The sequence below is a fragment of the Mesoplodon densirostris genome, chromosome 1 (assembly GCF_025265405.1).
Source record: "Mesoplodon densirostris isolate mMesDen1 chromosome 1, mMesDen1 primary haplotype, whole genome shotgun sequence".
Classification (NCBI taxonomy): Eukaryota; Metazoa; Chordata; class Mammalia; order Artiodactyla; family Ziphiidae; genus Mesoplodon; species Mesoplodon densirostris.
In genome coordinates, this window is record NC_082661.1 from 110,991,414 (window position 1) to 111,016,144 (window position 24,731).

The 24,731-nt window shown below is 47.0% G+C and overlaps 1 protein-coding gene across 1 annotated transcript in view; it reads left to right on the forward strand.

The window, feature by feature from the left end:
• DISC1 (DISC1 scaffold protein) overlaps window positions 1–24,731 on the forward strand; it is a 295,665-nt gene that overhangs the window by 219,040 nt on the left and 51,894 nt on the right. Inside the window, 1 exon segment of the mRNA XM_060096696.1 lies at window positions 16,400–16,460. Within this exon segment, the coding sequence (XP_059952679.1) occupies window positions 16,400–16,460 (61 nt within the window).

Sequence of the window (24,731 nt, forward strand, 5' to 3'; positions counted from 1 at the left end):
ACTTGGAATGTAAGCCCCATGTCTGTTCTATTTTTTTCATTCTATTTAAGCAATAACCCATAGTTCCCAAATAGCAGGCACTGCTTTAAGCATTTTTACAAATACCCACTGATTTCACGCTCCTTTTTCACTGTGGTGTTTCTAGCTTTGATGGTAGTACCTAGTGCCGAGTGCCTGCTTGGTGTGCAGTAGCTGAGTGAGTGAATGAATGAGTGGATTCAGCCTAACACTAAATCCTGTCAATTCTATTTTCTTAATATTTTTGATACCAGCCCGCCTTTATCCGTCCCACAAGCACTTTCTGGTTCCAAGCCTCTTGCATCTCAGCAGCACTATTCCATTGGTCCACTTACATCTATTCCCACCCACCTACAATCCACTCTGTACATTGCAGGCAGTGTAAGGGACTGCAAGCCCGGGCCCACGATGCTTCTTGGTAGATGCTTGAACAGACCTTCTTTTTTTTTTTTTTTCTTTTTTTCTTTTTTTCCCTTTTTTGTGGTATGCGGGCCTCTCACTGCTGCGGCCTCTCCCGTTGCGGAGCACAGGCTCCGGACGCGCAGGCTCAGCGGCCATGGCTCACAGGCCCAGCCGCTCCGTGGCATGTGGGATCTTCCCAGACTGGGGCACGAACCCATGTCCCCTGCATCGGCAGGCGGACTCTCAACCACTGTGCCACCAGGGAAGCCCGAATGGCCCTTCTTGACGTGCTTCCTCCATCTTCATTTCTCAACCTCCTCTCCTTCGTTACACTTCAATCTTCAGTGGCCCCAACATCCAGTTTCCCAACTGTGCCCTTTCTCTGCTTACTTCCAAGCCTTGGCATCTGGCTCCTTGCCCAGCTCACTCCTGGCTACCTGCCCTGCTCCCTGCCCATCCCTCCTGTTTCTACTTTTCTATGCCCCCCCCCCAACCCGTGACACCTCCATGGTCTCCACCCGTCTCCACCACGTGAAGTGCCTGCCTTTTGCTCACCAGCTAGTCTGTCCTGGCCTCTCCCCATGTGCTGTAAAGACCCCTTTACCTGTGTGACCCTCTTGCTACTTCACAAGGTTATTGAGGCACTGGGCTGGAGAGCGGGGTCTCCTTCAGCACCTAGCACAGCAACTGGCACCTATCAGGGGCTCAGTAGGTACCCGCGAGCCCGTGAATTGGCTTCTTGAGGCTGGGTGAGCCCAGGCCAGGCGCCCTCGCCAGACACAGGGCCACTCGCTCAGCCGGGATTGATTTGAGGGCACAATTATATGTCTAAATGCATTTTCACTGTTCTGCCATAGGACCCAGTTTTTGAAAATTAGATTTTGAATGTCCCATCCTCCTCGCTCGCATTGTTTGCTTCTAGACAGCGCATAATTTAAAATGAAAGGCATAGAAAATTGGACTCATTTAGTTTACTCTATTTGAAACCCATGTTAGGCTATTTTTAAATTCTCATGGATCTTGTGCCCTTCAGGGTGCATGTGAGAGGGAGGGCCCTCAGAAGCTGTTCGAGGTGTTATTGCACTTTGTTTTAGTACCTTCAGTTTTCACACTTAGCCTTGCCCCAAATACAAAGACTGAACATCAGAGTCAGCCTCAACATTTGCTGCATTACGTTCTCAACTGTGACAAGGGGCCGTGGCCAGCTTGCACCCTGAGTCCTGGAAGGAGTTTTGACCTTCTGTCTTCTGCTTCCCAGTCAACACGCTCCCGTTTCCACTGTGCCCACTGCAGACAGCGGGTGGGAGCAGATGAAGATGAGAGCCTTAGCAGGGGGCCTGAGGCCCCAGTTTACAAACACTGCTCTCTTAGGCATCCTTCTGAACAGGTTGGTGGTTGGGGGCTCTCCTTCACCCACAGTCCTGAACCCCTGCTCTCGGGTTAGGAGTCGGTACCAAACCTTCCGATTTCACATAGATTTCTACCTGCAGCCACTCTGCACAGCTGGGGTGGGAGTTAGAGATTCCTTGCAGCCAGGAGGTGCTGCGTGTTGACACTGAAGTCCAGTGTGTAGGGCACCAGTGTCTCCTAACGCCCGGCACACAGCCGGCTTTCCAGCTTTCCCCAGGGATGCCAAACGCCCAGCGCCTGTGCTCGTAACCAGGATGTTTCCCCACGTGCCCTTCTCGGCTTTACAGAGCAAGAGTGGGACTCAGCAGCAAGGCCAGGAACATGAAATCAGACACACTTTGTAATAGAGTGAATACATAATCGAACTAACAAACACATAGCGGACTTCCCTGGTGGCACAGTGGTTAAGAATCCGCCTGCCAGTGCAGGGGACACGGGTTCGAGCCCTCATCTGCGAAGATCCCACATGCCACGGAGCAAGTAAGCCCATGTGCCACAGCTGCTGAGCCTGCACTCTAGAGCCCGCGTGCTGCAACTACTGAGCCCGCGTGCCACAACTACTGAAGCCTGGGTGCCTAGAACCCGTGCTCTGCAACAAGAGAAGGAACCTCAGTGAGAAGCCCGCGCACCGCGACGAAGAGTAGCCCCTGCGTGCAGCAACTAGAGAAAAGCCCGCGCGCAACAACGAAGACCCAACACAGCCAAAAAAACCAAAAACCACAAAACAAACACATAGCGGGAACCCACTGTGGGGTGCTGTCCTCCTGAACTTGAATTCTAATGGGAGGGACAGAAAAATGAAAACCGAAAACAACGTGTGAATGAACCCATAAATCAAATAATTACAAGAGAGAAGCTCTAAGGCCTACAGAGGCAACAATCTGGGATCAGAAGGAAAATAACCGAGTGGCCAATAGCCAATGGCTGTAGGGGGAGCGCCCTCTAAGGCAGTGACATTTAGGCTGAGGCTTAAAGGAAAAGAAAACCACCCCTGCAGGGAGTGCAGGGGAGGAGCATGCCAGGCGAGGATGAGGAAAGAGTCCGGTGTGTTGGTGAGGCCAGACGTGGGTGGAGGGGGTGAGTGGACAAGATGCAGATAGGGCACTATCTGGAGGGTTTGCAGGCACTGCGGAGCGTTTGTGTTTTGTTCCAAGGGCAAAGAGAAGCCAACGCAGCGTGTTAAGCCGCTTTTTGTGGGCTCTCTCTCCAGTGAGAAGAGCCCGTGTGAAGAGGGGGAGTTGGGGCCCCGAGTAGTGGCCTGGAGGAGGGAGAACTCGTGGTCTCCATCTGAGTTCTGCATTCAGCCTCCTCTGCCTTCCAGCTCTACTGCGTGGAAATGGAAAATGCTGTAGCCAGATGTGCCAAACCTTGGTTTCAGGGCACCATGTTGGGGCCACAGAGGCACAGCCAGGGTGGGCATTCCCAGCCCCCAACTCACTAGCCCTGTGCTGAGCCCCCTACACTGTCTCTGTGCCAGATGCTGCCCCCAGGAAGGTGCCGGCTGGGTGTCTCATAACACATTCTTGCCCAGGCTCTGGGAGATCAAGGATTACGTTCCTGTCGGCTGTCTTGATAAGGCTGAAATCCAGCTCTTTCATGATGTTGTGTTTGTAGCTGATAAAGCCTGTCTCTTTCTTTCCCCTTGTCCATTATAGAATTAACTGCAAATGTTGGTGAGAGCAGGCTCATCACTAATACATGCGGGGCTGGGGCAGAGACACAGCACGAGGCGCAGCTACTGTAGATCTGGATATTTAAAGTTGTGAATCAGTCTAGTGAATGGCTAAATACAGCATGTTCTGTTGTCTTAACTTGAGGTTTAAAATGTAGGTTTTATTATTTTTCAGGTATGGTGAGGCCAACAGATCAGGAGACCACTGCTGTTGAGAAGACAGTTTGTTACTCACAGCTCCCAAGAGAAGGGGGCACACCATGTCACGGGAGGGCCACAGGGGGAAGCACCAGGGTCTGTTGGGAGGCAGGGGGGAGGGGGAAACGTGGACAATAGCCTTTACTGTGGTTTCCCTGAGAAGGAAGGGATGGGTAGGGTCAGTCAGACTGGCTGGTTTGAATCATTTCAGGGCCCTGGGGCATAGGGACTGTTCCTAGCTGTCTGGTACTGGCCCTGGGTGATTAGGGCAGGGGGAGAATAGCCTGGAGAGTGACAGAAGTGATAGTTGGACATGTGTACTCTGGGATGTCTGGTTTGCATATAAGAGGCTTGCTCTCAGGGGAGTTGTTTTCTCTCTCTAGGAACTGGCCAGCCATGGGAGGGGCAGTCACTCCAGGGTCAGCAAGGCTCAGGTGTCAAAGCATCTTAAAATGCAGAAAATAAAAAATATGATTAATACACTTGACAAATATAACTCTAATGGCTAGGAGACCAGGTGGGAGTTTAGAATTCTCGGATCCCTTGGATCCCGTGCTGGAAAGCAGAGGGGAGGGAGAGTTGGCCACAGCCCCCAGCCTCCCCATCTTTGCCCACCTCTGTCATCTGCCCCCATGAGCTCCTTGCATACAAGCGTGTGGAGAGTCCAGCTTGCATATCCTAGCTCTGGCCACTCCTCCGTGGTGAGGCTCGCCCACACTACCCTGACCCCTCTCCTGGAAGGAGAAGCGGCCTCCTCCAGACGCTAGGCATGTTGTGGGAACATGCAGGTGATGCTTGGCATGCGTCATAATACAATCTTGGATTCAAGAGTTTGGGAGGATGAGTTGCTTCAGGCAGAAGCCAGAGGCTCCGTACAGGTTGTTTTCCTGTAAGATTTTATATTGCCTGGTCCTTCCTCACCTGGCATGTGTTTGTCCTGATGAAGCAGGTGTGCAAAGATTCATATTTTTTTATCTGTTAAATTTTAAAACCTATTTGTTTGTCGCCTATGCATCGTCTGAGTGTGGAAGGAGAGGACAGGCCCGTGGGTTTGGCATTTGGCCTCTGACAAAACTTGGCCTGTAAGCAAGAGGTGCCCAGCCACATGTGGCCCCACTGTGCGGCCATGTGGGAGTGATGCACGGTCCTGGACATGGGCACCCTGTGCACGTGTGTTGGGGGTGGAATCTCAGAGGCAACTGAAAACCCACTTCTTCTGCAAAAGGCTTGAGAAAATAGGGCAATAAAAAAACTGTAGGTAGTCTTTCCAAAGCACATGTAGAAGACTTAGCAGAATAATCATTACATTTCACTGCATCTTAGAGTTTAAATTCACAGGTACCTGGTCTTCTTGGGGTGTCTTATTGATATGCCTGAGTCCACCTGCCCTCACGGGGAGAGGCTGGGAGGCTGTGAGCTGGACCCTGGGGCTGAGTTAGCTGTGCTCATGCCTGGGGGGTGAGTGACATGCTCTGATTGGATGGGCACACTCCGTGCTCGGAGCCTCACGTGGAACCACATTCCAAGTTTTCCACCGCAGGTGTAGTGCTGGCCTCTGGCCCTTATCTAGGGAAAAAAAAAAAAAAAGCCAGTTCACTTTTGGACTTTGTCCCAGCCTGTAAGAGGTTGGGAACGTCTGTGTAGTCCACGTGTAAATGGATTTCATCTGGATCTGCACTGTTTGGGTGCCCAGCAGATCAGTGCCTGCAGCAGGGATGGGCAGGATGCCGATGGTCTGTGATGCTGGTGGCCTTGTGAATGACTTAGTGCCAAAGATGGGAGTTCGGGAATCTTCCCTCTTTATTTCATCCCTATCACGCCTCCCCTCTCCTCTTCCACATGCGTTGCTTTGTTTGTACTAGAGACTGAAGTATAGCCCTGTATTCACATCCTTCTCAGCTCCAGGGAGCCCAGGCGGCCCCCTCTCTCCTTCTCAGGCTGGGGTGCATTCGTGGAGGACTCCACTCTCCAGTAATTCACTGTTTGATGACCTCAGTTCCTCGGCATCCTGAGAATCTGTTCTGATTTCTGTCTCATCAGGCTGTCGATTCCTTGAGAACATACACGTGTCTTCCTCACTGTGGCTTCCATCGAGGCTGGCACGGCCCTGGCCCCTGGGACCTGGTGCTTGAGGCGCTGGGCACCTTCTCTGGGCCCATGATTGTGCTGGGCGCTAAGGGTTCAAAGGACATAGCGTCCAGGTTCCCGGCAGAGAGGATAGCCGCGCCCGAAATGAGCTTGGAGGCTATAGGAAGGTGGGAAATGTGTGTAGGAGTCCAGAAAGGGAGAGAACACATGGGAAGCAGGGAGCATCTCGGTGGGCAGAAAGGCAGAAACATGTGAGGAGGATCTTCCAGGCAGAGGGAACAGTAGGAGGGTCTGTACTGGCCCAGGTCACCCTCCTGGAGGTGGAGGGGGCCTCCAGAGCTGTCAGGACTCCCTCCCCTTCGTCCCTCCTCTGCTGACCTCTGAGTGTTACCTTCATCCTCGACGGAAGCCTGGCTGCGGCGGCTGCAGCCCTCATTCTGGGCCCTGGAAAGGGAAGGGCCTCTTCACTCAGTGCAGCGTTGGAAACTCCGGGGCAGGGAGCTTGACTGTTCCCATCTGTGTGCCCTCAGTGGAGGGCAGACTGCTGAGAAGCAGGTGAGGGCTAGGACCTGCTAGCAGGGGGCTGGGTTGAGGATGATCAGCCCCCAGAGGGAAGGGTGTCGGGCAGGGAGCCCCTGTGCCAGAGGAGGGGGACGTGAGTGTGATTCACGTAAGCAGAGAGGTTGATGTTAAAATCTTCCCCTCTCCCTCCCCGGCACCACCCTGCCAAAATCTGCTGGGCGCAAGTTATGTCCCAAGATGGTGCAGCAGGGCATCTTCAACATGGGATACACCATGTTGTCGGGGATCTGATCAGCTTAACACGGGCCAGTCCTTGCCCTGGAGCACAATCTGAGTGTCCGCACCCACGTTCTGGCATCTCTCTTCCAAGGGCAATAGATCAGACAGACCGTCAGACTAGGATAGTTTTGTGTCAAATAGAGAGATTCCAGTTTCAAGCCTTTAATGGATGTAAAGCCTCTGCTTTAGAGGGAAAAGTAAATTCTTTCCTTCTGTGAAATGTGGATTTCCTTCAGTGAAATTCATAAGTTATGTTCCCTAACAATTGGGCAGCAGTATTGCGCATTTGAAAAAACATAGACTCTGGAATAAAACCGAATGAACCTTTATTTTTTATTTACTCCTGGAATGAACTTCCTTCAGCCTGTCTCCTTATCCTCAAAAGGGATTTAGGGAGTTACCATGAGAATTAGAGATAATTCTCATAATAACGTACACAACTGAAAGCATCACACCGGCAGCTAGTGTGAGCTCTCTCTCCTTAGCTTTAGAAGATCAAGGTCGGGGGGAGGGATAAATTGGGAGTTTGGGATTGGCGTATACACACAACTATATATAAAATAGATAATCAACAAGGACCTACCATATAGCACAGGGAACTCTACTCAGTATTCTGTAATAACCTAAATGGGAAAAGAATCTGAGAAAGTATAACTGAAATCACTTTGCTGTGCACCTGAAACTAACACAACATCGTACATCAACCATACTCCAATATAAAATAAAAATTAAAAAATAAAAGATCAAGTGTGGATTTGGGCTTAAAATGTTTTAATACTAGTTGTTTAAGAAGATAGTGTTCCACTTTAAAAATAAAGTCCCCAATTCTATTCCTTGTCTGCCTTTTGAAAAGAACGAAGAGAAGTAAGTCATGTGGGCATGTGTGAGGTGTGCGTGTCTTTGAGGGGAGGAGAAAGAATCACAGAACGCAAGTGTATAGTCTCAAATGGACCCTCCCAGGCAAAACTAGTAAATTGACATTTTAAGCCACTTACAAAATATTGTAAATGGGTCTCCAGGTCACAGCTCCTTCAAGGCTACGTGCTAGGAAGCAAGAAAGCAAACCGAAGGCCTGCTGTTAGCAGGGAAAGCTGGGGAGTCAGTGGGAGCGCGTGGCTGGTGAGGGTGTGTGAGTGAGGGGAGCTGCGGAGGGAGGCTGCATGGAACTGACAGTGTTAGCTTTTTTCCGCCTAGCTTTCCATACCGTGTGCCCTTGGTTTTCTTTTTGTCATTGAATAGTGCTGATTTATGGGCTGTGTGCTTCAAGGGCACGGGGGAATTGCATGTAGGCGCAGGTCTGAACAGGGAAAGTGAGAATTACTGTATCAGATGACACCCAATTAACTGGTGACAAGCGCAGCAGGTCAAATTGGAAGTGGGGCTGTATCTGTTACGTAGAGCAAGCGCTCACTATCTAGTTAATGTTTTTAAACCTCGGGGAGCTTCCTTCCTCACTCTCCTCCCTTTCCTCCTGCCCACGCTCTCTTCCCATCTAAGCAGGGGTGGTTTCTACTGACATGAGTGTCAGGGCTAAGTCCCTCTGGGTTCAAGGGCGACAGGGCAGGGCTTCTCACCGGGCAGCTGCAGCCAGACACCGTCACACAGCACAAAACGGTAGAAGCAGTAGCATAAACATCAACACAGCTAGGAATAATTGCTTTTACTTTCTTCACAGACAACTGAATCATGTTAGGATGCTCCACTTCTGAAAAGGCTTTTTCCACTCTCTGCCTTTGAAGTTAGCATAACGGGACAGCCCCACTCACCTTGCCCAAAGGAGAAAATCTGGACGAATTGTTAATCTCTACTTCCACTTCCGAGAGTGGCCGTGACAGTGGTGATGGAGGCTTAGGGCCCGTGCTTTGGGACATTTGGACCTGCTGTAGCCACCTCATCTTCCCTTGGTGTGGGATCATGCGCTACGCCAAGTAATCTACGTGGAAGCTTAGGGAAAAATGATTCAGAAATTATGGGGAAGGTAAAATGATACGGCATTAAATGCCTGATATTCTGAAACGCAAATCTTATTTTATGTGCAACTGCTGTTTTGGATTATGCACGTCTCTTCCGGCTTCAGCCAGCGTGGAAAATCCTTTAGGATCTCTGCTCAGTCACTTCCGCTGGGACTCACGTTTTATCCCCTCAAGCTAGGCTGAATCTCCTTGTGCGATGCTCCCAGAGTGACCGCTGCTTTACGTTTCTATCATTGGACCAAACTCATTGCTTTTATTAGCTATCTATTTGTGTGACTGTCACCAAACCTGGTTTTCTCCAGGCTAAGGGCGGCATCATGTTCATGTCTGAAGCCACAGTGCCTAATGCAGAACCTGGCACGTGGTGGGCATTTCAGAAACATTGAAACATTAGATAGATGTAAGAATGAGAGTCAGATACGACCCCAAAGAGAGGCCCACTCTTTGTTAGTGTTTATTAATTCTGTAGGACCCATATCTGATAATTCTTCTTCTCTCTGCAAATCTCTTACCAACATCAGAGAGAATTAACAACACCACACAGGATGCTGTCCTGCCGATGAGAAGTGAGTCCATTGCTAATCTAGTGATGCTGTGTTCATTTGGTTCCAACCCTAGCGGATATGCAGTGACAAGTCTAAAGCCTAGGAAGGATTATATCCTATTTAATTCAGAATCTCCCTCTTAAGAGTTTTATGTAAATGACCACTACACATAGTGATGGCAGAAAAATGCTGTAAACAACTCTACAGAGGCAAACAAAAATCTTGTAAAACCACATGAATTTGACATCTTATTATAGCGAGAAATGACCCTACCTGAATATAAGCCTGGGAAAATTAGTAATCATTTTCTCATTGCAAACTACTTTGAAACCACCTTGGCCTATACAATATATATAGATACACACACACAGGTATACGTATATGTACACACGTATATACGTGATATATGATATAAATATATTACACAATGGTAATGTATTTTATGCTATGTTAGCAGATACAGGATATAAATATATTACACAATGGTAATGTATTTTATGCTGATATGTTAGCAGTATTCTCCCCAACAGTTTACATGCTATTAGGTTTCCATTTGTTGGTGGCTGTTCTGTAATTGCCAGTGCTCTTTGTAACTCTGACTTTTTGCAGCAGTCTTTGGCCTCTCCTGAATTTATTATCTTTGAACACCTGCTTCATTTTGCTGGCGGCTGAAATTTCACATGCGTTTATTCAGTGTGCATTTCCTCACTCCTATTATTTAAAATTGAGGTTGTGTTCTTTAACAGTGGGTTCTGGGACTGTCCCTCACTAGCTGTGTGAGCTAATGATCCTCACTGCCCCTTTGTTTTTCTAACTGCAAAATGGGGATGATACTAACTGCTTCATAGGTACTATTATTGTGAGACATTTAGAGCAGATGTTTTGAACGGTACCTGACACGTAGGAAGTGCTCAATAAAATCTTAACTAGATTGATGTCATTAACTTGATATCAAGTATTTCTGCATATTGGGTTTCCAGTGTGACAGTCAAGATCACTTTGGTACCAGCAAGGGTTCAGGCTGGTATTTCCATCTTCAGTGTAAAATTTGAGTTGTGTAGCACCTCCTATAACAGATTCTGCCAGATTTCAAGGTCTTACAATCTTGTTCCATCCCACCTACCAAGACAATCCAACTGCAAGTCCATTGTTTCCATGTTGTTGCCCTACCTGGCTCTTTGTTAGTGCTGCTTTACTACTTCATCTCCTTGTGTGGTTTAATTACCCAGGTAAACAGAAGTCCTTCCATTAACTCAAGCGGAAGAATAATACTTCAGATGTTCAAGAGTTTCTCAGAATTCTAAAATTTCTCCCTTGTCTTTCACATCTTCCTTCTGGAAGATTTCACTAATGGGTGTTCATCTTGGCTAAATCTACCTTTGAAATCTGCTGACTTATTTTCATAAAACGAGGTCAGACCTCACTTGGTACTTAGGTTATTTTAGAAACACGTCAATAAAATGGCTGATGTTAGACAACGTTTGTGATTGATGCTAAACAACATTTGTGATTGATGCTAAACTGAGGAGGTCCCTTCGGCTTCCATTTTCAAATTTGAGATCATATTGTACTGACCTCATGATGCTGCCTTATTAATTGAGGGTGGTGGGGCTGAAGTTCTTTGGAACCACTGCTTTATTCAATCTGAAGGCAAGGCTGCCTGCATGTTACTCATTCCCTGTACTGTTATCGTGACACAAACTGCTGTCCTTTTATTATGCAAACAAAGGATCTAATGCAATGAAACCTAGTTAGACCTGCTTCTACTTAACTTTCTTCTACCTTCCTAGTTTATCCTGAAAAGGATATTTATTGCTGGGTAGCTTGGTAATTTTTTTTTTCATTAGACTCATAAGGATATTTTTGGATTATCCCTTATGATGAAGACATATGGAAAATGTTGCTATGCACTCCCAGGAGAAATCAATGTTAGCATTTGGCCCTACAGCGCTCTTCGGGCTCCTTGAGGCCGTATCTTTATTATACTTACATAGTGCCTACATAGTGTCTTGCATGAACTAGGACCCAGGTTCCATTCCTGTAACGTTGATTTGTGTCTGTGCCATGCACTCCCATAAAGTTTTCGCAGTTTTGCTGCGTTTAATGATCGATCAGTTCTTGTTTAATTGGATTCATAAAACTATATGAACTCCATTCTGATATTTTGGCCTGATTCTGGATATCAGATTCTCTTAGCATGTGGGGAGGAGGGGAAGTGTTGCTGCCTTTTCTGTATCAGGATGCCTGGTGACCCCTGGTCTCCTTTTCTCTTTAGTACTCAGCTTCCCTCGGTACCATCCTTGGTTCTTGGAATCTTGCCTCATCACCACTGCCATTCTCTGGGTCCCTGCTCTAAGATGCTGGAGAAAGGAGGGAAGAGGAGGGCTGGTGATAAGGGAAGAAAGGATGAGCTCTGTTCTCAGTCAGTGTCTCTGTGGGCATATCTCTTAGGAAGTTGCATATCTCTTTGGAAGTTAAAAACCTAAACTCCCCGTCTATGGTCTGGGCCTCTCTGGATGGTTGTGAGTCAACCCAGGAATATGTGAGCAAGGCTGGCCTGGGAGATGAGTCAGGATCCAGCGAAGGCAATCAACACAGCACCAGCGAAGGCAATCAACACAGCATCCTCTGCAGATGGCAGCCTCTGGACAAAATGTTCCTGTGTGGGTCTAGCAGGTTACTAACTGGAGCATCAAGTGCTTAGATGACTCAAGTATTAAGTGTCCGATTTCTTAACAAAATCATTCATAGGGTGTACCTCTGGATTATTTTAAACACGAGAATATGGCTGTCTTGTCCTCAAGGGAGGTGCTATGAATTTTTGTCCCTTGCATGAAAGGTGTTATCACAATATAATCATAGTTATACGGGATCACCAAGGGCTTCTTAAGTTACTCTCACTCCCTGCGTGATGACATCTCGTCTCCTTGCTTCAGTCGCCAGGGTCTTCTGAGTGTCCATCTGCAGTCCAGACCTTCTCTAGACTCATATATCCAACTCTACACTTGCCCGTCCTGCTGGATGTCTAATAAACCTAAATTTATCGTATCCAAACTTGGACTCTTTTTAAAAGTTTTTTGATTGCTTTTATTTTCTCCAGCTTTATTGAGGTATAATTGACAAATAGCGTTGTGAGATAAAGTGTACAACGTGATCGTGATGTTTGATATACATGGTGAAAGAGTTTCCCCTCATCAGGTTCATTAACACATCCATCACTTCACGTATTTATCTTTTTTTGGGGGGGGGTGGGACGGACCTTAGAGTTCTACTTTCTTAGCAAATTTCAATCCAAAATTGAAGTCCTGCTTGTCTCCCCAAACGGGTTTCACCACCATCTTCCCTTCTCGGTTGATGGCGACTCTGTTTTTATTTCAGTGGCTCAGGGCAAAAACCTTGTAGTCATTCTTGACATGGCTCGTTTTCACACATGCAAATCCAATCTGTCAGGGACTCCTGTTGTTTCTATTGTTTAAATTATACCTAAAATCTGCCTCTTATCACCGCCTCCTGCTGATGCCCTGGTCTCAGTCCCCATCACCTCACCTCCTCCTACAGTCTGGTCTCAACACAGCAGCCACGAGCCAATTTCTTGCCATTCTTATGCAGTGCTTTCCCATTTCACTCAGAACACCCCAAATCCTGAGATAGCTTTCCAGTTACTATAGCTGTAGAACTACTTATCCCCCCAACTTAATGACTTACAACCATTTATTATGTGCACAAATTCTGTGAGTCAGGGGTTTCGACAGGGAGCAGCAGGGATGGCTTGTCTCCCTTCCATGATGTCCGGGTCCCTCAGAGTGAAAGGCCCAGATCATCTGAAAGCTCGGTCACTCACACGTCTGCACACACACACACACACACTCTGCGTATCTGAGCACGGCCCTAGCACCGGGTCTTACCTTGCACCTTCTTCAGGATTTTATATGTGAAGAAATTTTTATATAGATTTTTTTCCTTTTTTTTTTCCAAAACACTTTATACTTTTTAAAAAGCAATTCCTGATGGTGTGTGCTCCCAACACTGGCTCCCCCCTGTCCCCAGCCGCGTGCTGGGGCTTCTGGGTCCACAGCCCCGCCCGGGGTCTAGCGGAGGCCCAGCAGCAGCCATGGCAGGGTTGACTCTGCTGGGAGCAGCAGGGAGCCAGCCACCCTCTTCCTACCCTACCTCCCAGTAACTACTCCCTGCCCAGGGGCACCCACTCCCTGGGACTCTGGACGGAGGGACAGATGGACGGAGGGAGCTGTCCCCAGGACCTCACCTCCTTCTCTGAGGGGATGCAGGGATGGATCTGCAGGACCTGCCCCCTGCAGCTGGCGTTTCTCTCCTGCTCCGAGAGCCTGCTTAACTGAATAAAATGTTGTGGCCAAAAAAAAAAAAAAAATGCGGGCTGTAGGCTGAGCCCTTTGCCCCGGCGGCCATGAGCCAGACCAGCTCCGTGTGGCCTCTTGTGTGGCTTGGGCTTCCTCACAGCATGGCAGCTGGGTTCCCGGGAGGAGGAGCCAGGCAGGAGCTGGACCCTAGCCTCAGAAGTTAAACAGCATCCTTCCTGCCACACGCAGCTGGGGGGGGAACAGTCCTAGCCTGTTCAGATTCAAGGGGAGGGAAATAGGTTTCCCTGTTTGATGGACAGTGGCCAAGTTCTGGAAGAGCATATGGGGCCAGCAATATTACTGTGGCCGTGTTTGGAAATAGAGTCTGCTGCAGTGGCCTGCATGATCGGACCTGAGCTGTTTCTCTGCCCTCATTGCTTCTCCCCAGGGAACGTTCTGCTCTGGCCGCATGTTGGTGAGACACTCAGGCAGACTCCTGCCCTGGCCGGCCCTTCTGCGTCTCTGCCCTTCCCGGCGTGCTGCTTACGTGCTCTCCCCGCCGTCTCCATGCTTTTACTCAATGTCACCTTCTCAACGAAGCCTACCCTGACCACTCTGCAGCCCCACTCTGATCCCCTTCTCTTGATTTATAATACTTATCAACCCCCTAGTAGTCTATGGAACTTTCTATTTCCTCTTTATTACCTGCCCCTCCAGAACGAAGCACTACGTAGGCAGGAATCTTTATTGATCCTGCTCACTGGTTTATACCCAGGGCTTAGGACAGTGTGTGCCACATAAATGCATATAGGATGTGAAACAGAGCATGTCTGGTTGGGATAGTCTGAATTTGCAGTACTTATTCCAGGTGAACCAGTGAGATCTCTGCTCTGAAGAAGCACATCACCATGGTTCTCTAAATCCCCATGCTGGCACACGACCTGACTCATAGTAGGAGCTGACAACACATACTTAACTGATTTATTTGGAGAAAAAACTTAGCACACCGGGCTTCCCTGGTGGCGCAGTGGTGGAGAGTCTGCCTGCCGATGCAGGGGACACGGGTTCATGCCCCGGTCTGGGAAGATCCCACATGCCGCGGAGCGGCTGGGCCCGTGAGCCATGGCCGCTGGGCCTGCGCGTCCAGAGCCTGTGCTCCGCAGCGGGAGGGGCCGTGACAGTGAGAGGCCCACGTATCGCAAAAAAAAAAACCCCAAAACTTAGCACACCTTAACTTGCTTAAGCAAGTTAACTAGCTTAGGCAAGCACAAATCAATAAGAGATCAACTTAAACAGTTCCTTTCACTGTATGCATCTCTGTTTTAACTATCATCAACGAATTAACCAGAAATTTTGTTGTCATTTCCATCTAAATATTTGGTTTCTTTTCTTTTCTTTTTTTTTTTTTAACAAAGAGAAAAGTACTAGATTTATTCAAGTATTCTGTCAACATTTGCTGAGAAACTAGTACAAACAAATGCGATTCAAAGTACTGGAGATACAGCATTGAGTAAGACAGACAGCATCCCAATTCTTACAGAGCTTACCTTGTAGTGGGAATAAATAGACAATAACAAGCATATAAACAAACAAAAAAAACAGGTAGTGGTAAATGTTCTGATGAAAACAAAACAGAGTGGTCTGAGAGTATGGATTAAGAGTAGCTTAATTATTCTTGAAAATTAATTGCAATGCCTTATTAAATAACTTCATGTGACTCCAACTGAAGCAGAATAATCAGTTTAATCATAGTCTTTTAATAATAGTCTTACTGATTCATTGATAAGGTGTGTTTTCCCCCATCGGAAAGGTCATCAGTTTGGCTTTTCTATTCTTAGAGCAGTATTTCCCAAAATGGGATCAATGAAGTACTATAGTTCCTGGGAATATTTGGTTTCTTGATGAGGAATTTCAAGGTACTTTTTCCAGTTTCCAATACAGCCCCTGTCCCTCACCCCACGCATACATGTTGACCAAAGTGGGGTCCTGAGTGTCCCCCAGGCGGACACTCAGGGCTGAGAGTCAGGCAGCATGCTTTCCATGTACCCCAACTTTTGAGTGTTCATGAGCCCGTCAGCACAAATTACCTTTGAGAATGAAGGTTGGAATAAAAAGAATGGTAAATATCACAATGGCCGTAATACCTGTGAGGCCAGAAAGGGAATGACATCAATAGGTTACTGCCACCATCCTCCAGAGGCATCTCTGCTGGCCGCTCTTCTGGGGCTGGAATTCACATCTCGTTCGGGGGTCACCTGGAGACCAAGGCACTTTCACCCCTCAGAGGAGGAGGAAACAGAGGGTGTCAGAGCTTGCCCCAAAGGTACCAAACCTCTTCTACATTAGCAAAGTGCCTCTTTGACCCATTGGACCATCTATTTGATGGTCATCTATTTGCCCAAGGACCATCTATTCCTTCAGTGTTTGGTGGTTATGAGGCACTGAGTTTACCTCTAGGAGAAGCTGATCTCACAGCTTTGGGAGCTGAGTAGTTGATGTCAGCTCACTGGCTGCATCAGGCTCCTGTTTGTTTTTCAACGGAAGGGTCTGTCATCCTCAGCTACCATTGGTGAGGTTCTCTGGTTAAACCACAGGATGGGGTCTTCTTCTCTCTCGCACTCTTTCCCAAACTCTACAACCAAGCCTTTGGCTACCAGGTAGGAAAGGTGAGGGGCACAGGGCACAAAGGGATCCACGCCAGACACCAGATAAGATGCCTTTGAAAGCACGTAGTGAAAGGCATCATGCCCTCGATCCCCGGCTCCGACTCCGGCAGTGCCTGGAGGCCTCAGACCCCTTCCAACGCATCCCTCCAGGCAAGCCGTCCAATGGATTCGAGTGTTTTCCAAACATAGGATGTTATCATTACTAGCGGCTCAACTGTGATCCTTTGGGTTTTGGCTTTTCGTTGAGCAGTTCTGGGTTTTGTTCAATCTCTGACTCCAGTTGCATCAATTTTGGATTTTTGTTTTGCAGAAACCAGCGTGAAGGCGAATACTATGAAGTACATGGAAATGCTTGAGGATAAACTGCACAGGTAGGGATGGTAACTTCTTCATTATAGACTCCGTGACATGTCTGGATTCTTTATTATAACAGAACTTGGTGAAAGCAAAGAAAAAGGCTAGCCCATTTCTGCAATAAATTAACAAAGAAAAACACAAAAAATGGAGTCCTTTGAATCCTGTCACAGAAGAAGCAGGTGCCATACAAACATATCCCAGAGCTTTTCTGTTTTTATAAAAAGTAAGTAGATTAAGATGTTGAAAAGTGTCCGGGGAGATGACAAGATTGTTTTCATGTTTCCTAAGAAGAAGAAGAATCATCCTTGGTATGTTAAGTTCAGAATTCACGCCTTGGTCTGTCTTTCTCTTCTTTTAAATGTCTGAAGTGGATGTTATGGATTTTGATCCAGCTTCTCTACGTTTTAGAACAATATAAAAATGCACATCTTAGATTCTGTTTTGAATCCTGAATCAAAACAAGTGTGAAAAATTCTCATGCCTTTTTTTAAAAAAACCCAGTTAGGAATTCAGATTTGAGAGACACTAGGGATGCTGCATCGTGTCAAGATGTTTCTGGTTTTGGTGGATGTGTACTCATGAAAATAAATCCCAGCCACCAGGATCTGTTCCTAATTAAGGAAACAAGTAGGAAAATGTAATATGTGCTTTCCTCCCTGGGACTCATTTAGTTCTATGGAAAATGTTTTGCTACTATTTTGGAAATTGTTAAATAATTCTTTAAACAGGCTATGCCTTAAACCTTTGTCTGCCAGGGTAATGCCATCGGCTAAAATACTGCTTCCCCCTTAAGAGATGTTAAAGGGGGCTGCCTAGCTGAGCTCTGCTCTCCAGGGCAAGTGAGGTGCTGCAGGGTTGATTCTAATGCTTGGAAAGCAAGTTCTTCCAACCACTGACTGGTATTGCCCTGACCCCTGTGCCCTAGATGTGGGAAGGAACCTCAACGAAGGTGGCCTGTAGCAGGTATGGGGTGAGAGGGCTTGCAGGTAAGAGGCATCCTCTAAGGAAATGTCTCTCCTCCTTAGAAAGTAGGGCACTCAGCTGGGTCAGGTACGCTGCCCTGAGTCTGGTGTCCTCCCCTACCGTGTGTTCTGCCGGGACAGGTTTCTGCACATCCCTCTTGATCTTAACTCTGCTTACTGTTTTTTAGCTGTAAGTATCCCACATGCCCTGCATTCTGTTAGGTGAGTGGGTGGCAGGTTGGAGCTGTGAGACGTGGGTATAGGTAGAGAAGTGCCCCTTTAAATAGCAGCTCTATCACTTATCAGCTACCTAAACTCAGGTAAGCATTCACCTTCAATTTCTTTACCTGTAAAACAGAAGGGTGGGTACCTACCTTCCAGGTGTGTGCCATTTATTACCCACTGTATATAAAGCACCCTCATAGTCAGCGGTCAGCAAACCTTCATTCCCTTCACCTCCTGGTGCTTCTGATGTTTGCTGTCCTGATCATCAGAACTGGCTGAACAGTCATGCCCAGAGCTCATCCTTTTCCCTCCAAGCCAGGTCCCTGGGCTGTGTATGCAGTCCAGGGAACGGCCCCTCCCCTACCTGTTGAGGCCCTCCCACCTGGTGCCTGTGTGGAACCAGGACTCAGGTTCACTGCCCTTTCCCTCATCTCCCCCTTGGAGTCAGTCTGTGGTCCTGCCACTTAGGCCCCTGTAAGCATCCTCCAGCCCACCTCCGTTCACCACGCTAGGGTAGGTCTGTCTTCTCTCACTGAATGACTGTGAGGGCTGCTTTTTACATTTTTCTGTGTCCAGTGTTGCCCTTTCCATTCCATTCTCCAGGTGATCTCCAGTGAGCATCTTAAAATGCAAATCTGGTCGTTGTGCATCCCCATCATCCGAAGGGTAAAGCCTAAATGTCCCACTGCAGCTCATGCGTTCTTCCACGTGACCTCTGTGGGTCCTTCGGAATGAACCGTCACCACCCGTCACTGCCCTACTCCAGTCCTACTGATTCTCGTATGTTTCTCAATGCCACTGTGGTTTTTTTCTAGAGAGAAACTCATTTAGAAGGGAAAATGATCAAGGGATTATTGTTCTGGGAAGTATTAGGTTGAACCATGTGAAATTACTGATATCAGACCATTTCAACCTAGAAAAATGGCACTCTCTTACGGTGCAACCCAATATTTAGCGATCTGGAGTAATCTTCAGTAGGTCTGATGCTACGGCCTGAGACGGGCCAGTGTCCTTTCCCATGGCGCGCTGGCCCGTGCATGGATGTGCGGGCTTTCACCTCTCCCTTGGCATGTGCCCCTGGGGGCCTCTCCCAGCTCAGCCCCGACCAGCCCTCCATGTGTCTAAGCCTCGTGCATCCTTCAAGTTTTAGACGTCTCCTCTTTGAAGCCTTCCATGACTCCCCAGGACTGAGTCATGTGCTTGCACTGAATTATTCTTCTTGCTTTCAAAGTGCTTCACGTCAGGTGTGGAAGATTATGTCTGTCTTGTTCAGGATGTGTCCTCGGTGATTTGATAGGTCTGAACAGTGTAGGTGACAAACAATATTTGCTGAATGAATGATTGAAAAGATGACTGAATGAGTGCAGCCAATCTGTAGACAGCCCGGTCTCATTTCCATCACCTCTCCAGCCACGTGGATGCATGACTCACGTACGTTCGTTACTTGGGATCCGTCAACAGTCTCCGGGGACCAGGATGGTGGCTGGCCCATCCTCCAGCCTACTTCCTGGGGGCTTTTTCCATTGCTGTTTCAAGCTGTGAGGAGGTCTGGCTCAGATTTGTTTGAACTGCTGTGCTGGAACCACCCAAATAGAGAGGAGACAAGGCAGCAGGTTCTGTAACCCCTGAGTCGTGGGCAGAGGGGCAGACAGAGGCTGGGAACTGCTGTGCCCTGAGGTGCGTGCAGGGGGGTTATTGCTGCCTCGGAGCGGGAGGCCAGCCTGGAGGTGGCGGAAGTGTGGTGAGTGTCAGGCTCTCCTTCCTGGGACCCAACTGCCCTCCCCAGCAGGCCTGAGGCGTGATGGTGGCGCGATCCTGCCTCAGTCATGTTTCTTTTCAAGAGGATCAACGTCTTAAAACACAAAACCAGTTTTTAGCCCTCGGTGGTTGGCATCATGGTGGCTGCTCAATTAATATTGCAAGATGTTGACGAAAGCAAGGTGATAGATGCCAATGAAAATCTTTGTTATTTATTTGCACTGTCTGGAGCATCTCTGGGCCTTACGGGGGTTTAGAAGGAGAGTTGCTGAGAACTGAATAAAATGCTTATTTCCCGTTAGAAAGTTGTTGAGGACACACTTGATCATCAGTGCCACAGCGAGATTTGGATCTGGCCAGTCATGATTTTGGAGACAAATCTAAATGACCGCAATATCTTTGTTGAGACCTGGAGACTCAAGTACTGAGACAAACTGGGGTGGGTTCCGTGTCTCCCTCTCTATCAAAAAAGTCAAATGAATTAGAAATTAGGAAGTAACTGATGCTATCAGCAGCTCAGAAGGATCTCCTGCACAGCACAGAACAAAAAAGTGGGCAAATATTAAATAGGGGCTTCTAGTATATAGTAAACAAAGAGTTGCCTTTTAATAATCTGAGTTATATAAAAAAGGAAATTTCCCTCTAAGTTTGAATGTTCGTAAAAACGTTAAAAAGGTTTTTTTAAAACCTGATTTTTAAAACCATGATTTTATTTGCTATCCAACAATGTTAAGGCTGCCAAATATTTGATGTACTTAAAAGTATCTCAATTATGTTATTTTATATACTCAGGGTATCTATTCAGTCAAGTATAATTGTAAACAAATCAATAGTAAAATCGTTACTTGTAAATTACACCCATAAACTCTTTATTTCTTATACAGGAGAATAAATATAGACATATATACACCTATGCATGTATACATCCACATCCACGTATATAAACACACAAACTTGCAATTGAAAAATAAACATTTCACAGTTACTCTATTTATTTTGAAAATTCCCCTTTTTAAAATTAATTTTTATTGGAGTATAGTTGCTTTACCATGTCGTGTTAGTTTCTACTGTACAGCAAAGTGAATCAGCTATACGTATACATATATCCCCTCTTTTTCAGATTTCCTTCCCATTTAGGTCACCACAGAGCACTGAGTAGAGTTCCCTGTGCTATACAGTATGTTTCATTAGTTGTCTATTTTATACATACTATCAATAGTGTATATGTGTTGATCCCAAATGAAAATTCCCCTTCAGCAACAAGGCATTGAATGGAAGTTCATGGATCAGAAGGAGGTGACATTCTCTTCTTTACATCCAGCCTTATGATCAGGGAGTGACTTAGAGGCTGGGGAGAAGCTGTCTTATTACCTCTCTATCAGTGAGGGGCAGAGAAGCAACAGACCTCTGGCAAATACACCTTGTTCTCAAGAAGAAAATGAACCGATGGAAAAAATAATCCAGGTTATAAGTTAGATGCATGTACGTTGCTGCTCCTCTACAAAGGAGTTAGGATTTGTGGATTTTTTTCCCCACCTGTTTCAGGGATGTCCCGCCTTCCCCTTATCTACAGCCAGAGAGCCAGGAGGGTGGCTGCAGTCAGTTACAGGGTCGTGATCATTCCACAGACCCACTCCCTCACTGCTTTCCTTTCCATTCCCACTGCTGCTACCTTTTTTTTTTTTTTTTTTTTTTTGCGGTACGCAGGCCCCTCACTGTTGTGGCCTCTCCTGTTGCAGAGCACAGGCTCCAGATGCGCAGGCTCAGCGGCCATGGCTCACGGGGCCAGCCGTTCCATGGCATGTGGGATCTTCCCGGACCGGGGCACGAACCCGTGTCCCCTGCATCGGCAGGCGGACTCTCAACCACTGCGCCACCAGGGAAGCCCCACTGCTGCTACCTTTGACTTGAGTCAGTAAAGCATCTTACAGCCTCCCTCCTTCTGGGCTCACACCATTTCAGTGCACTGTTCCCCCGCAGCCAGGACGACTTCGTTACCGTCCTGCTGACAATCCTTCTAGGCTCCTCTGCATCCACCATACACCCCACGGTCCTCATCAGGCCCCCAGGCTCCCCATGAAGGGGCTCCAGCCTACTGCCACCTTGTCCCTATGATCCCCACCCTCACTGGGTGTCCGGTGCTCCAGACTAGCCTGTGCTTTCAGCTCCTTAATTCACGCCCCCAGCAGCTCCTTTGGGGAGCCCTCCCCTTCCCAGCTCTTGGGTGCACGCTCACCTCACGGCTCAGCACAGTATCTTCTCTACAAAGCCTCTCTGGCCTCCTCCTGCTTCCTTCTTGGTTCTCACAGTAGGAGCCACTTACAACAGTCTGTTGCACTGACTTCTGTCTGCTTCTGTTGGACTGTGAGCTCCTTGAGGATGCTCACTTTCTGTGTGTTCCAAGTGGCTGGCATGCTGTCTGGCACAATTTCAATAAAATTATATTTAATGCAAGAACGAATGGATAAATAGCCATTGTATCTTGAAATGTTATTTTCAACTGTTTGATTCAAAAAGTCAAGGCAGCCTAGGAAGATGTAATGCTCCAGAAATCCATTTGTCTTGACATCAAATCTTAGTGGGATATAATAGAAAAGGGAAAAAAAATCTACTCTTAAAGACCTTTCTCCACTTCTTCTTACCCCCGAGGTTTATTGTTTCTGGAGGTAGTACTTAAGCATGATATTTTGGCCTTGCTCATTTTTCCTTACAGCTGAACCTTGCTTGAATTTCTGTTTTTTCAATTATTATTATTTTTTGGTTATATTTGTTCATTTGTTTTATTTTTTAGATTCCACATAAAAGTGAAAACATATGGTATTTGTCTTTCTCTGTCCGACTTAAATCACTAAGCAAAATACCCCCCAGGTCTATACATTTTGCAAACAGCAGAATTTCATTCTTTTTTATGGCTGAGTAATATTCCATTGTATATAGAAGATGTGGTATTTATTTTCTCAAGTATTCGTATTCTCTGGTAGCCACTTTTATCAAAGAGGCAAAAGGAATATTCAAAAGTCTTGTAGATGGGTTACACTTTTTACTGATCTTATGTTATATCTTGTATCTAACCATTGTACAGGAGAAATTTATTACTCTCTAATGACCAGCTCACATCTCTGGCTCGTGGGCACCAAGCCCTCCACCCTAAGGCTCCATTTAAACTCACAGAGTCTCTTGTACGCATGAGTGATGGGAAAATTTCTCTTTTTTTTTCTAGCATGTTTTCTAAAGTTAAACATAAAAACTGCCACAAATGATAGGCACAGTTTAGTGGATTATAGGTGATTTTTGTTTCTTTGTGCTCTTCTGTATTTCTCAAGCGAGTTTTTTTTTTCTTGGAATGTGCATCATACTTTCATAATCAGAAAAGAAAACAGAAAAATCATTAAAGTCTGTTTTGACTATAGAAATAGAGACTTTCTCAGAGGTCTTCTTAGCTTTAGAGGGAACTATTAAAAACTCATTGGTCTTACCTGAAATTTACTTAGAGACATATATTTTTCTAAAGGTGATTTTGTTCTTTTTTTTTTTAAATTAATGTTTAGTTTCTCATTATCTTGCAGTTTCAATATGGACAGCCTGCCAGGAAATGGTAGCTCAGGGAACTCACTGCTCAGTGGCCAGCGGGGTGTGAGCAGGGAGGGAGAGCCGTGGTGGCTGCTGCCTGGGCACCATCACCTTCTCAGCTGGTCTGTCTGGATGGCTTTGCCTTCAGCCCAGAAGCCAGCGAGGCCTGAGAGGCACACAGCTTCCTGGAGTTGAGAGTACTTGTTGGGCAATGCTGTCCTGACCTTCTCTCTAAGTCGGCACAGTGTACCAGATGGACGACATCAAGAGACTAAGGCACCAGAGACTGAGGCACTCTGCCCAGAGGACATGCTGTCTAGAGTGGGAGCAGTGCTGCCCACAGTGTGCCTCAGAGGTCAAGGTCTGTCCCCTCACCCAAGGCTCCTGGAGCCGGTCAGTCACGGCTAAAAGCAAGTGTTGATGACCAACTGCCCATGATCTCAGGAAGATGGGAATTAGGGCCGAAGATGGGGTCCCTGGAACACTTGTTTCCAAGGCAGCTGCCTACGAGATGGTCCACTAGGATGCGGGAAGAACATTTTAGAATTTCTGTTTTACTTTTTCATTTCACTCATTGAAGGTTTGTCCTTGAACCTGTTGTACATGTGTATAGTAGTACATGCATACAATTTGTGAAACAGAAATCAGAGTGCACGGTTGTAATTTTCTCACTGATGACACAGTGCTGACATTAACACTCGCTTATTTTCCGATTACTGAATCAGATGTCACATTCAGCGTATGACCAGCCTATGCAGCAGCCGTCTTTGTCTTCACGTCCACAACGGAAAAAAAGGAGTTAATTGTCTAACAGAAGAGTTGGCCCTCATACACAAAGAAGATGAAAGAGGCAGAGACATGAAGAGGGAACAGGCAGAGTCACAAAAGGCACGGAGGAGAGGGAATTTACAGTGTGGAGCTATTGGTAACTTCAGGCCAGAATTCACGAGCCTTGTTCAAGTGTGTGGCCCTTAAAATAGCTGAAAGCCCGGGAGGCTGCTTCTCCTAGGGGTACATTCCAACCTTGACCGAGCTGTGCTTCCCGGCAGGCTGGATGGAGGCTGCTCACCAGCTTCCCAACAGGAGTTGAACAATGACTAGAATTCTTTGGGATCCCATATAGAACGTTCTTTATTCCGAGTTATGCAAGGCGATTTGGACGTTTCGGTGCACCTGGAACAATCCATTTTCAACCCACATTGACCTTATTTCGAAAGCTGCTGGGGGAAGTGACTATAAGAAATGGCAGCCAGGGGATAAGCGACCAGGCACGGGCGGACACCTGCTTTTGTTTTTTGCACTTTTATTGTATTGTTTTGCTGCTGACCCAGGCGTCCCTTCTCCCCTCTTAGGAGGCACGAGTCAGACACGTTAGTACCTCCCCAGACCCCACTGCTTCTCTGGGAGCCCAGGGCCTCGCTCACCCCGTCTTCACAGCCTCAGCCCCGTTTTTTCTTCCTCTGCGTCTCAGAAAGGCAGAGTCTCAGCTTCTTTCTCTTTTTTTTTCTTTTTTTTTTTTTTTACAACTTTATTGGAGTCTAATTGCTTCACAATGGTGTATTAGTTTCTGCTGTATAACAAAGTGAATCAGTTATACATATACATCTGTTCCCATATCCCTTCCCTCTTGCGTCTCCCTCCCTCCCACCCTCCCTATCCCACCCCTCCAGGCGGTCACAAAGCACCAAGCTGATCTCCCTGTGCTATGCGGCTGCTTCCCACTAGCTATCTACCTTATGTTTGGTAGTGTATATATGTCCATGCCTCTCT